This window comes from Euleptes europaea, chromosome 4, assembly GCF_029931775.1.
Source record: "Euleptes europaea isolate rEulEur1 chromosome 4, rEulEur1.hap1, whole genome shotgun sequence".
NCBI classification, from domain to species: domain Eukaryota; kingdom Metazoa; phylum Chordata; class Lepidosauria; order Squamata; family Sphaerodactylidae; genus Euleptes; species Euleptes europaea.
In genome coordinates this window covers 49141478-49153547 of record NC_079315.1, presented here as the reverse complement: position 1 = coordinate 49153547, position 12070 = coordinate 49141478, and the positions used below count along the sequence as shown (strand labels likewise).

The following is a 12070-nucleotide window of genomic DNA, read 5'->3' as shown; positions in this document are numbered from 1 at the left end:
GATCCTTCCAATACTCACAGTAGTTCAGCTTGGTCTCTCTTCACTGAAGAGCTTTGTCTTTGTGATAGTATTCTCTTGGTGAGATTAGAATCCATGGTTCCTACCTGCCACATAAGTGCTTTATCCAATGTATTACTGGGCAGATGAATACTTTCTGTGAGTGTGCAGTCATATGTTCTCATTTTGAATCTCCTTTGCCTGGAAAAAGGAAGCTATTCTTTAGCCCCCCTCCAACACTTATGCAGGGAAGGTCTGAGGCACTGTATTGGGCTTGCCTCAATGAGCTATGTGGTCAGAGTGGCCATGTTTCTTCCTCATGTGTTTGCCAGGCAAAATGTAAAATGATCACAGGACAGGACACGAACTCGTATCTAGAGTTCCCTGGACTGTGCTAATTCCTACTGATCGTGCCACAGTCTTACTTATAGCAGAGGATGCTGTGTTTCCTTTGTTCCTTCAGTTGTTGAGCTGTGTATGGGTGAAGAAAGGGCAATGTTATGGAAGCATGCCAGCACCTCTGCATGTAGACTGGCTGCTTCCATATATGGCTGACATGGGGGCATCTTTAGCAAGCTGCTTCATGATTAGTGAGATCACTATATTCTGTGTTCCTTGGAGTTGAAACTCTTTTGTACATATTCTTCCTCATCTGGGAGACAACAGGATACTGACTGGATACACCAGCACCACGCAACTATCAGCACTGTGCTGGAATTCTCATTTTATAATTGCTCCATGCCAACTTGCAATTCAACTGAACACGTGTAAAGAATTAAGATTTTAAGTAAAGTAGCCAGTTACCCTCAAATGAAAAGCAATTTTTTTAGCACTATTAGACTCACAAATTAGAATGGATGGCTGGATACCAATATACTGTCTAATTTGGTCAGTGAGCAAAAAAAATTGGCCACATTAAATCTCCCTTCAAATTGGAATAGTTACTAAGATAGCAAACAGATGCTGTACGACAAGCACATTTAAACATTTGTCCAAATATTCTATACTAACATTTTTTTCCAGTCACTACTCAATATTTTCCTAACACAGAAATGAAAAATGCTCAGATGTGAAGGGTTGGCAAGCTGACTATGGCAGAAACAGCAACAGGCTTGCCGTTCTAACCGTAAGTGAATAGGCACGGGCCAGAAGTGACACCAAAGGGCATCCTGCAGGCTGTTATCAGTCCTCCCAGGTTAGGAGGGAATATATAGACTCCTCCTGGTGGCATTCAGGACAATAACTTGCTGGTAATGCAACAGAGCAGATTAGAAAGAGCTAGAGCTGCTACATAAAACTTCCATCCTCCTCTAAAACTTTGCAGGTGAGAATGGGAACAAAGGGCTTGTTAAGATGCAGGCTAGCACCTCTAGTATCAGAGTGGATGGTACACAAGGAATCACAAAGGCCATCTGTACAACATGAACACTGGAGCCTTCAAACCACAATAAAGAGAAAAGATTATCCTCTAAGAGAAGGAAATTGGGTAAGTGGAGCCCTACAGTACCACCAAACCAGTATTTATTTAAAAATGCTTTTACCCTCCATTCTCCCACAAGCAGGACCCAGGTCAGCTCACAATAAAAGTCATTCTAAAAGGGATGTGACAATGAGCACCAAAAATCTCACACAATATGGATCAAATAGGTCATAGCCTTTCGCCCCCAGAGAAAAGTTCTTTCAGTGCCGGTGGCATGGAGGGCACCAGAACTAAACAATTGGTTTCTCTCAGCCCTGCCTGGAGCTCTCTCTCTCCTGTCTGAAAGCAGCAGGGTCCTGGAGCCAAGTTAAGGATTGTGATGAGATAAGCTTCCTTCTCGTTATGGAAAGCTTGGACATCAAACAGGCCTCTGGACAGAAGCTGGAGAACCAAAAAGGAGGGCTGGCCCCTCATGGAGTTACATTGTACTTCAATTATAAACACTTAAGCCACATAAGGGCCACCACACATATTTAGGATTCTCTTAGATGCTTTTGAAAATCTAGAGAGGGCCACATAATTATAACATCCCTTCCATCTTCGATTGTAGTTAAACATCACATCCCCATTTATGTTAGCACAGAAACTACAGAAAGCCAGAAATCTTGGTTAGCCTTAAACATGGGCTGTGGTAAATATGGTACCAATTTAGCATGTAACTTCTAAAGCAGAGTCCAGAGAAGACAGCACCGATGTAGCTCAGACTGATGTCTAAAGCAAACGAAAGGGGTCCTGCAGAAGAGCTCAGTCCTACATCCCTCATTTTTTGTGCCATTCTGGTTACAACACAGGGCTCTACACAGCCAATTCTAAAGACATTTATAATCCTGAACTGAGGAAGAATAACTGAGTCCCTACAGCTGACAAAGAGAGGTTCAGCAGAGGAACACCCAAAATACACTGAAGGAACCTTGATCACTGCCTGTCAAGATCTGCAGCCCTAGCCTATTCAGAGAGGGTAAAGGAGAAGATATAAACCTGAGAGAGGGAGAAAGTGGAAGAGCAATGGGTAAGGAAAGATGAACACGGATGAAGAATGACATGCTTTCCAGTCTTTGGACCAGACTGAGCTGGCACTTCAAGAGCAGCACATCTTCTCTGAACAAGAGCAGAAATTATCCTACCTTCAACAAAAAAAGAGGGCTTCCACTTCAAACCTGTTCTCTCAGGACTGAGAAATAGTTATGTATTCTTTTTCAATGTGTGTGGGGATTTAATACTTGTCAAACTTGCAACCACTTACTTCAAGTTCTCGCTCTCGGTGCCTGAAGTTCTTTAGATCACAGTGAAATTTGTACATTTCTGGAGGGCCCACTGATTTTTCTGTGGCTTCAAGTAGCTCAATCTTGGATAATTTTGCAAATTCCCCAACTTTGTCCTGAAAAGCAGGCAATAAAATATTTGGAGTGCTATATAAAAGCAACAAAATAATATATTCTAACAAAACCAACATAAATATCCAGCATATTATTAGCAATTATTGCAAAGATCATAGTAGGTGATATGACATTCAGGAGAGCCACCTCCAGTAAAGGTAGTTCCCTGGATGTGAGGGCAATCTGGCTGCGACATCTGTCACCCCATTGATTGCCAGGGTTGATCGGATGATCTGACTGGCTAGGCAGGTGTCCCCTATCTCCCTCGCCACTCCATGTGCATCCCTCCCGAAGCTGTGCGCTCGGTGGAAGAGGACAACCATCCCAGATAGAAGGAGTGTACCGTTCTTCGGTCAAGGGTATACAATAGCTGCGCTCCCCTGCTAGAACCTCCAAATAAGAACAAGGTCCATTTGTAGTCCCCTGTGCAAGCACCAAGTCATTACTGATCCATGGGGTGACATCACAGCACAACATTTACTAGGCAAACTATGTTTACAGGGTGGTTTGCCATTGCCTTGGCCAGTTAACCACACCAATGGTTCTCAACCTGGGGCCATATGGCCCCTCAGGGGGCCCCAGGATATTCCAAGGGGGCCACAGGTGAAAATTGCCTAAATGGGGGGCCAAGGCAGGAGACTAGGGGGCCACAGAGGGAAGTAAGAAGTGAAGAAAACAGAAACCCATGAAAACCTAACACATGACTTTCTTCATTGCACTTCTATGTATCATTTGCAACTGTGGATTTTTGTATCACTGTAATCTTGTGCAACTGTGATAGAGGCTTTGTTCTTCCTTGTATGTGGATATTGTTGTTTATTAGCATGTTGTATTCCCTTTTTGTGGGGTATTTTTTGTAAATTTCAGTTTCCCAATAAGAACTGCATGTGAGCATTTTGTGTGGCTGTTTATGCTTCTTTGTTCCTTGGCTATTTACAAACAAAACATTTAAACAGCTACGTTTCAACCGGTAAGACAGGGGGACCACAGGAAGGAAACAAGGTCGGAAGGGGGCCAAGGTCGGAAAAAGGTTGAGAACCACTGGTCTACGCTTTACCCCCAGCAAACTGGGTACTCGTTTAACCAACCTTGGAAGGATGGAAAGCTGAGTCAAACTTCAGCTGGCTACCTGAAACTGACTTCCATCGGGATCAAAGCAGACAATACTGAGCTTGACAAACCAAATACTGAGCTTGACAAACCAAATAAAACACCACTATATATTCACAAATAGTTCTGCATCCTATGATCATGGCACATGGAGCAACCTTCATAAGGGGGGGGATAACCCTCCCCCTTATAGCCACTTCCATGTGTATTCTTCAAATTTGTTTATTTAATGCTCAAAGACCAATCAATCGACAGCATAAGGGAAAGGTACACTATTAAACAACATATTAAATATATAAGCAGGGAAATATATGCATATTAGTCTTCATAATTTCTGCCTTTTGTCAAAAATTTATCCATCTTTGAATACTGTACATATTTTCTGCATTGTATTGCTCACAGTCCCTGTGCTCTCTTTATAATCTATTGCATTTCTGTAAGAATATTCATGAGAAGTTAAAAGGCAGAGCTAATTTTTCCATTCTCTTACAGTGCATTCCTAAGCAAAGTTATACCCTTCTTTGAAGTCAGTGGGATTAGGAGGGTGTAACTCTGTTTAGGAATGCACTGTTAATAACTTAATCCTTCCATACCTGTGGAAGAAACTGGCACAGATTGCCTACTTGGATGTTTAAGGCTGCAATTTGGTCTTCTACTGTTTTGAGGGTGGAAGGTTTTCCATTAACAAACCATGTTGACTGGTTGTTCGCCACATATATTTCTCGTGTGATAATGAGGTGGGATGGAATCTTAAACCTGATGAATAGAGAAGAATTATCACTTTTATCTACAGCACTGAAATAATACTAAGCAAGAAAAATAAGAAATACACAGACCCTACATATGCCCACCAGCTTCTCAATACTGTATCTTCCCCCCAAATTCTCAGAAAGGTAGTTCATTACATACAAAGAATGGAAATATGAACAAATCTGGTTACTCACAGCTCAATTTCAACTATTCCTTTGTTGCAGCCTCGCTTCACATAGAGACCAACCTACAAAGAAAAAAACAATTTTAATTTTAAAATACAAGAAACATGGGAAAAAATTTACAGTGCAATCCTAAACAGAGCTACACCCCAGTGAGTCAAAGGGAAAGTCAAGTTCCAGCATGAGTGTGTGTTAAATGCCATCAAGTTGCTTCCAACTTATGGCGACCCTATGAATCAATGTCCTCCAAAATGTCCTATCTTTGACAGCCTTGCTCAGATCTTGCAAATTGAGGGCTGTGGCTTCCTTTATTGAGTCAATCCATCTCTTCTTGGGACTTCCTCTTTTCCTGCTGCCCTCAACTTTTCCTAGCATGACTGTCTTTTCTAGTGACTCTTGTGTCTCATGATGTGACCAAAATACGATAGCCTCCGTTTAGTCATTTAAGCTTCTAGGGTCAGTTCAGGCTTGATTTGATCTATAACCCACTGATTTGTTGTTGTTTTTGGCAGTCCACGGAATCCGTAACACTCTCCTCCAACACCACATTTCAAAGGAATCTATTTTCTTCCTATCCGCTTTCTTCAATGTCTAGCTTTCACACCCATACACCCATGCACAGTAATAGGGAATACGATGGCATGAATTAACTTAATCTTGGTGGCCAGTGACACATCCTTACATCTTTTCTAGCTCCTTCATGGCTCCCCTTCCCAGTCTCAATCACCTTCTGATTTCTTGGCTGCCATCTCCCTTTTGGTTGATGATGGAGCCAAGGAATAGAAAGTCTTCAACAATTTCAATTTCCTCATTGTCAACCTTAAAGTTGTGTAATTCTCCTGTAGTCATTATTTTTGTCTTCTTCATGTTCAGCTGTAGTCATGCTTTGGCACTTTTTTTAACTTTCAGCAGTAGCCGTTTCAAGTCTTTGCTATTTTCTGCCAGTAATGTAGTATCATTGGCATATCTCAAATTGTTAATATTCCTCCCTCCAATTTTCACTCCACCTTCATCTAAATCTAATCCAGCTTTCCAAATTATATGTTCTGCATATAGATTGAAGAGATAGACAAGGATGTATTTTATCTCCCTAACCCTTTTGCCAATTGGAAACCATTCCGTTTCTCCATATTCTGTTCTAACTGTTGCCTCTTGTCCAGAGTACAGGTTGCACATCAAAATGATCAGATGTAGTGGCACACCCATTTCCTTTAAAACCAGCCATAGCTTTTCGTGATCCACACAGTCTAAAGCTTTGATGTAATCTATGAAACACAAGCTGATTTTCTTCTGAAATTCTCTCGTATGCTCCAGTAACCAATGTATATTTGCAATATGATCTCTAGTGCCTCTTCCTTTTCTGAATCCAGCTTGATCAGGCATTTCTTGTTCCATATATGGTAACAGCCTTTGCTGTAAGATTTTGAGCATCACTTTACTTGCATGAGAAATTAATGCGATAGTCCGATAGTTGCTGAAATCTTTGACATTTCCTTTCTTGGGAATTGGAATGTAAATGGATCGTTTCCAGTTTGTGGGCCATTGTTTTGTTTTTCATATCTGTTGGCATATTCTTGTCAAGATTTTGATGGACTCCGTTTCTGTGTCTTGGAATAGTTCTATTGATATCCCATCTGCTCCTGGTGATTTGTTTCTGCCAATTGCTCTTAGTGCAGCTTTCACTTCACTTTCTAAAATAGTAGGTTCTTCTTCAAAAGATTCTTCTTGGAAGGAATCTGTCACCCTTTCATCTCTTCTGTATAGTTCTTCAGTGTATTGTTCCCACCTTTTCTTTATTTTGTCCTGTTCAGTTAATGTATTTCCATGCTGATCATGCAACATGCCTAATCGTGTTTTAAATTTCCTTTTGATTTCTTGGATCTTGTGGAACAGATCTCTTATTCTTCCCTTTTTGTTGTTCTCTTCTATTTCTTTACACTGGTTATTATAATAGTTCTTTGTCTCTATGTGCGAGTCGCTGGAACGTTGCACTTAGACTTTTGATTCTGTTTCTGTCACCTTCTACTTTTGCTTCTCGTCTATCTTTGGCAATTTTAAGAGTTTCCTCAGACATCCATCAAGGCTTTTCATTTCTTTTGGCTATAAGAATAGTCTTTGCACATTCTTCCTTGATAATATCTCTAGTTTCCACCCATAGTTCTTCTGGTTTACATTCACTTGAACTCAGTAATGCAAATCTGTTCTTTACTTGGTCTTTAAACTCTCCAGGAATATTGCTTAGATTGTATTTTGGTGCTATGAATGTTCTGGTGTTTTTCTTAAGCTTTATCTTGATTTTCGATATTAATTCATGTTCTGTACCACAGTTGGCTCCTGGTCTTGTTTTAGCAGAGAGAATACAACTTCTCCATCTTCTGCTTTCAATTATGTAATCTATTTGATTTTTATACTGGCCGTCTGGTGATGTCCATCTATACAAGCGTCTATTTGGTTGCCTGAAACATGTGTTTGCAATGAACAAATAGAGCCTTGGCTACTTACCGTGAAGGCTTCTTCTGCTCAGAGGGACGAAGGGCATCTTCAAAATGGGTGTTTCCTTTTCCTCTTAGCTCGGGAGGCAGGATTTAATATTTAAATTTTTCCTTTGACTTCAGAGGGTAAACGCCCCCTAGAGCCAGTTAAAAAACTTTCCAAGCCTTATAGAAGTGACTGAGAAAAATCTTGCAACAATTAGTTAACAGTAAACTGAAAACAGGTATCAGTAATAACATGGAAAAAACTTGGAAAAGAGTAATCAGTAAAGAGACTACTATATTGAGACATAACTGATAACATTAACTTATGGAATGAATAGATACTAAGGTTAGAACGGACGTCTGGGCGGGCAAGATGCCCTTCGTCCCTCTGAGCAGAAGAAGCCTTCACGGTAAGTAGCCAAGGCTCTTTCTCGGCTCAGAGGGACAAAGGGCATCTTCAAAATGGGACATACAAGAGCAGTCCCCGCCCAGGGTGGGTCAGACGTCCTTTAATATGCTTTGCAACACTCGTCTGCCGAATGCTGCGTCTGCTGAAGAAAATAGATTTAATTTGTAGTGTCGAACGAAAGTCGACACCGACGACCATGTGGCTGCCTTACAAATTTCATCTATGGGAGCCTGTCTGTCGAAGGCGGTAGAAGTGGCCGCACTCCTGACCGAGTGTGCAGTTATGCCCCCTGGTACTGGTAATTTGCTTTCCATGTAAGCTGTTTTAATGCACATGGAGATTGTGCGGCTGATCGATGCCCTTGACATTGGTTTTCCTAATCTAGGTTGTGAGATGTTAATGAACAGGGCTTCTGATGTTCTGATACTCTCTGTTCTGTATATGTAAATGTGAATGGCCCTCCTTACGTCTAGTGAGTGCCAAGTCTTTTCCTTTGGTGTCTTTGGATTGGGGCAGAATGAAGGTAGGACTATGTCCTGCTCTCTGTGGAATTTTGTATTACACTTAGGTAAAAAGGAGTGATCATGTCTGAGGACTACCTTGTCCTTGTGAAAAGTGATAAGACCTGGGCGGACCGATAAGGCTCCTATTTCAGATACTCTACGCGCTGATGTTATTGCAGTCAAAAATAACACTTTCATCCTAAGCCATTTGAACCCTACTTTGGTGAGAGGTTCAAAAGGAGGTTTGGTGAGTGCGGTTAGGACTGTGTGTAGGCTCCAGGTAGGGAACCTGTGTCTTACCGGTGGGTTGATGATGTTTAACCCTCTAAAGAATAATTTGATGTGTGGGTGATTGGATAACTTATAACCTGCCACCCTTGGAACGATGGTGGCTACAGAAGCTAGTTGTCTGTGCAATGTAGATGTGGCTAAACCCAACCTTTGACCCTCCTGCAAGAAGGATAATATACCCAGTGTAGTCGGTTTGAGTGGGTTAAAACCTTTACGCCTGCACCACCTAGTAAAGGCCCTCCAAGTTGAATTATAGATTCTTTGGGTGGAAGGTTTGTGTGCAGCTTGTATAGTATTAACTATTTCCTCGCTATAACCTAAGTTGTAGAGTCTCCTCCGTTCAATGCCCATACGGTCATTTTGTACCATCCTGGATTGGGATGGCACACGGGACCCTGTAACAGTAGGTCTTGCCTGTCTGGAATCCTCCAGAAGTTGTTGTGAGACATTTGTACTAGTGTCGGGAACCAGGGTCTCCTGGGCCAATAGGGAGCTACGAAAATCACGTGTGCCTTCAATGTTTGTATTCTCCTCAGTACTCTTGGTATGAGAGGTAGAGGAGGGAAGGCATATAGCATCCCCTTGGGCCATGGAGCCGTTAGGGCATCCGTCTGTTCCGCCCCTTGTTGTGCAAACCTGGAATAAAACCGAGGTAGTTGGTGATTCAGATTGGAGGCAAATAGGTCTATTGCTGGAGTTCCGAATCGTTGTGTGATGGTCTGGAATATGTCTGGGTGGAGGGACCACTCTGCTTCGCTGATGGTCTCCCTGCTGAGCCAATCTGCTTGGACATTCGTGACTCCCTGAATGTGTTCTGCTTGGAGAGAGGTTAGGTTGGACTCTGCCCAGTTTAATATTTTTAGGGCCTCCTTGTGTAGGGTTGATGATCGTGACCCTCCCTGTTTGTTTAAATGTGCCTTTGCGGCCACATTGTCTGTTCTTATTAGAATGTCTTTCCCTCGAATCAGTGTCGTGAAACTTTGGAGAGCTCTGAATATTGCTCTTATTTCTAGTGCGTTTATGTGTAATTTTTGTTCCTGGTGAGTCCAACTGCCTTGCGCTATGTGTTCGTGAAGGGTTGCTCCCCACCCAGTTGTGCATGCGTCTGTGTAAATTTGTTCTGGTATTGGGAGGATAAATCTGAGACCTTTTGAGAGATTGTCCCTTTGTGACCACCACAGTAGGCTGTGTTTGACTTCTTTGGGAAGTAGAGTGTTTAAGTCTCGCTTCCTTTGAATGTCCCTCTGATAGGGTCTGAGAAACCACTGTAGGGGTCTCGAGTGTAGACGGGCCCATTGTATGGTGGGGATGCAAGCTACCATGTGTCCCTGCAGTTTGGCAAGAAACATGAGTTTGGATTGATGTGAATTGTATGCTTTCTTGGCCAGAGAAGAAATAAGGTTGACCTTTTCCTCCGTCAGGAATAGTTTGTTGTGCTGTGTGTCTATGACTACTCCTAGATGTTGTAGGTGTTGTGAAGGGTTTAACTTGCTCTTTTTGTAATTCACTATGAAGCCGTGTTTTGTCAGTTTGTCTAGTACTTGTCGTGTGTGTTGTAGACTTTGTTGTAGAGAGTCTGCACATACCAGGATGTCGTCTAAGTAAGGATGAATGCGTATGCCCTCTTTGCGCAGTTCTGCCACCAATGTAACTAGTACTTTGGTGAATACCCTTGGGGCAGATGTTAACCCGAAGGGGAGGGCCCTGAATTGGTAGTGCGTCCCCTGATAGAGGAACCTCAGGAAGCGTTGATGTTGTGGGTATATGAGTATATGCATGTAGGCTTCTGTGAGGTCTATGGATGTTAGGAAGTCCATTGGTCTCAGTGCCTCTGAGACTGACTTCAGTGTCTCCATTCTGAAGCGCTTCAGTGGGATAAATCTGTTCAGAAACTTCAGATCTAATATGGCTCGCCAGCCGCCATCCCTTTTGGGAACGGTGAAGAATACTGAATAGATTCCCAATGAGCGTTCCGATAGAGGCACTGTCTCTATCGCTTTGATATCTATTAGGTGTTGTATTGCCTCTGAGGTTCTTTGCAATTTGTCCTTGTTTTTGGGGGTTGGGGATGTCAATAGTCTGTTTGCAGGTATGTGAGAGAACTCTATTTGATATCCCTGCGCTATTATGTTTTGTACCCACAAGTCTACATGAGGGGTTGACCATTGTGGGAGAAAATGACTGAGCCTGCCCCCTACAGGCTGAAGATCGGCGTCACTGTTTTGATTGTTGGCCGGATTTGTTTCCTTTATCACCTTGGAATGAGGAGAACTTTGAATTCCTATTAAATCTACCTCCTCTCCGAAAGGAATGACGGTTCTGGCGCCATTGGTTATTTTGACCCCATTGGTTTCTACGCTGTTCGGGTCTAAATTTGTGTAGGGTATGGTAGGAACGAAAAGAGGAGGGGTTGGAGGAGGTCTTAAAATCTTTGTGAAGAGACTTGGGCAGTGCTTGCTTTTTGTCCTTAGTCTCCACTAAGATGGTATCCAATTTCTCTCCAAATAAGCGTTTGCCCTGATAAGGGTAGCCCATTAAAACTGATTTTGACCTGTGTTCTACCTGCCAGGGGCGGAGCCATAAGACCCTTCTAGCCGCTGCTGCAGTAGCTAGAGCTCTAGCTGCATAAGCCATGGAGTCTAGGGTAGAATCGGCTAGGAAAGACACAGCCCTTAGAATTCTAGAGACACCTTCACAGGCCTGTCTTTCTTCCTGTGGAATAATTTGAGATAACTTTCTGGCCCATATAATTGCTGCTCTCGAGACCAGAGCAGATGTAATTGAGGCCTTGATAGCCAAGGCGGAAGCCTCATGTGATTTTTTGCAGGCCAGCTCTGCCTTTCTATCTGCAGGATCTCTGATTAAGGCCTGGCCTTCTTCTGTGACTGTGTCTGAGGTGTGCAGTGTAGTTACTGGTGTCTCCACCGGGGGTACCCTGAGCATCTCAGAAGTGGCCTGATCTAAATTGTAAAATTTCTTTGATGTTATTGGGAACTGTTTGGAAGCCATTGGCTTGTCCCATTCTGACTTTATGAGAGAAATAAAATAATCTGGTACAGGTATCACTTTGTCTGGAATGTCGTGTATATGAAAGAATTCTTTCATCCCCTTTTTTGTTTGAGTGACTGAGGAATCAGTGTCATCAGAAAGATCAAGTGCTGCTAGAGTTTTAGAAAGCAGTAGAGGAAATTCCTCTGCATTGAACACTCTAGATTGTTTAGGCTGTTCAATTATGTCTTCCCCATCCGAACTGAACTCGCCCTCCTCTCTTTCAGCTTTCTCGTCAGCTGAAGATATTGATTCATCTCCCTCCTCCCCTTGCATAATTTGCTGTCCTGAGGAGTCTTTAAGGGCCGCCTTTGTGGGCCATCTACCGTCCCCAACGTAAGTATAGCCAGCATTAGCTTGCTTTGGGCGCGCTCCCAAGGACTCATAGTCCTGCAAAGCCTGGGTTTGCCTGGCTGAAGAGGGGGGTGGATATATTGGTGGAGGAGG

General features: G+C 42.7%; 1 protein-coding gene across 1 annotated transcript in view; it reads right to left on the bottom strand.

Annotated features, from left to right (window-relative positions):
* The window catches only part of SMC5 (structural maintenance of chromosomes 5), an 84965-nt gene that overhangs the window by 66549 nt on the left and 6346 nt on the right, over positions 1-12070 (bottom strand). The window contains exons 3-5 of the mRNA XM_056847923.1: positions 4908-4960; positions 4557-4719; positions 2721-2855 (exon numbers count right to left, since the gene is read on the bottom strand). Of these exons, the coding sequence (XP_056703901.1) occupies positions 2721-2855; positions 4557-4719; positions 4908-4960 (351 nt within the window). The remainder of the gene's footprint in view (positions 1-2720; positions 2856-4556; positions 4720-4907; positions 4961-12070) is intronic.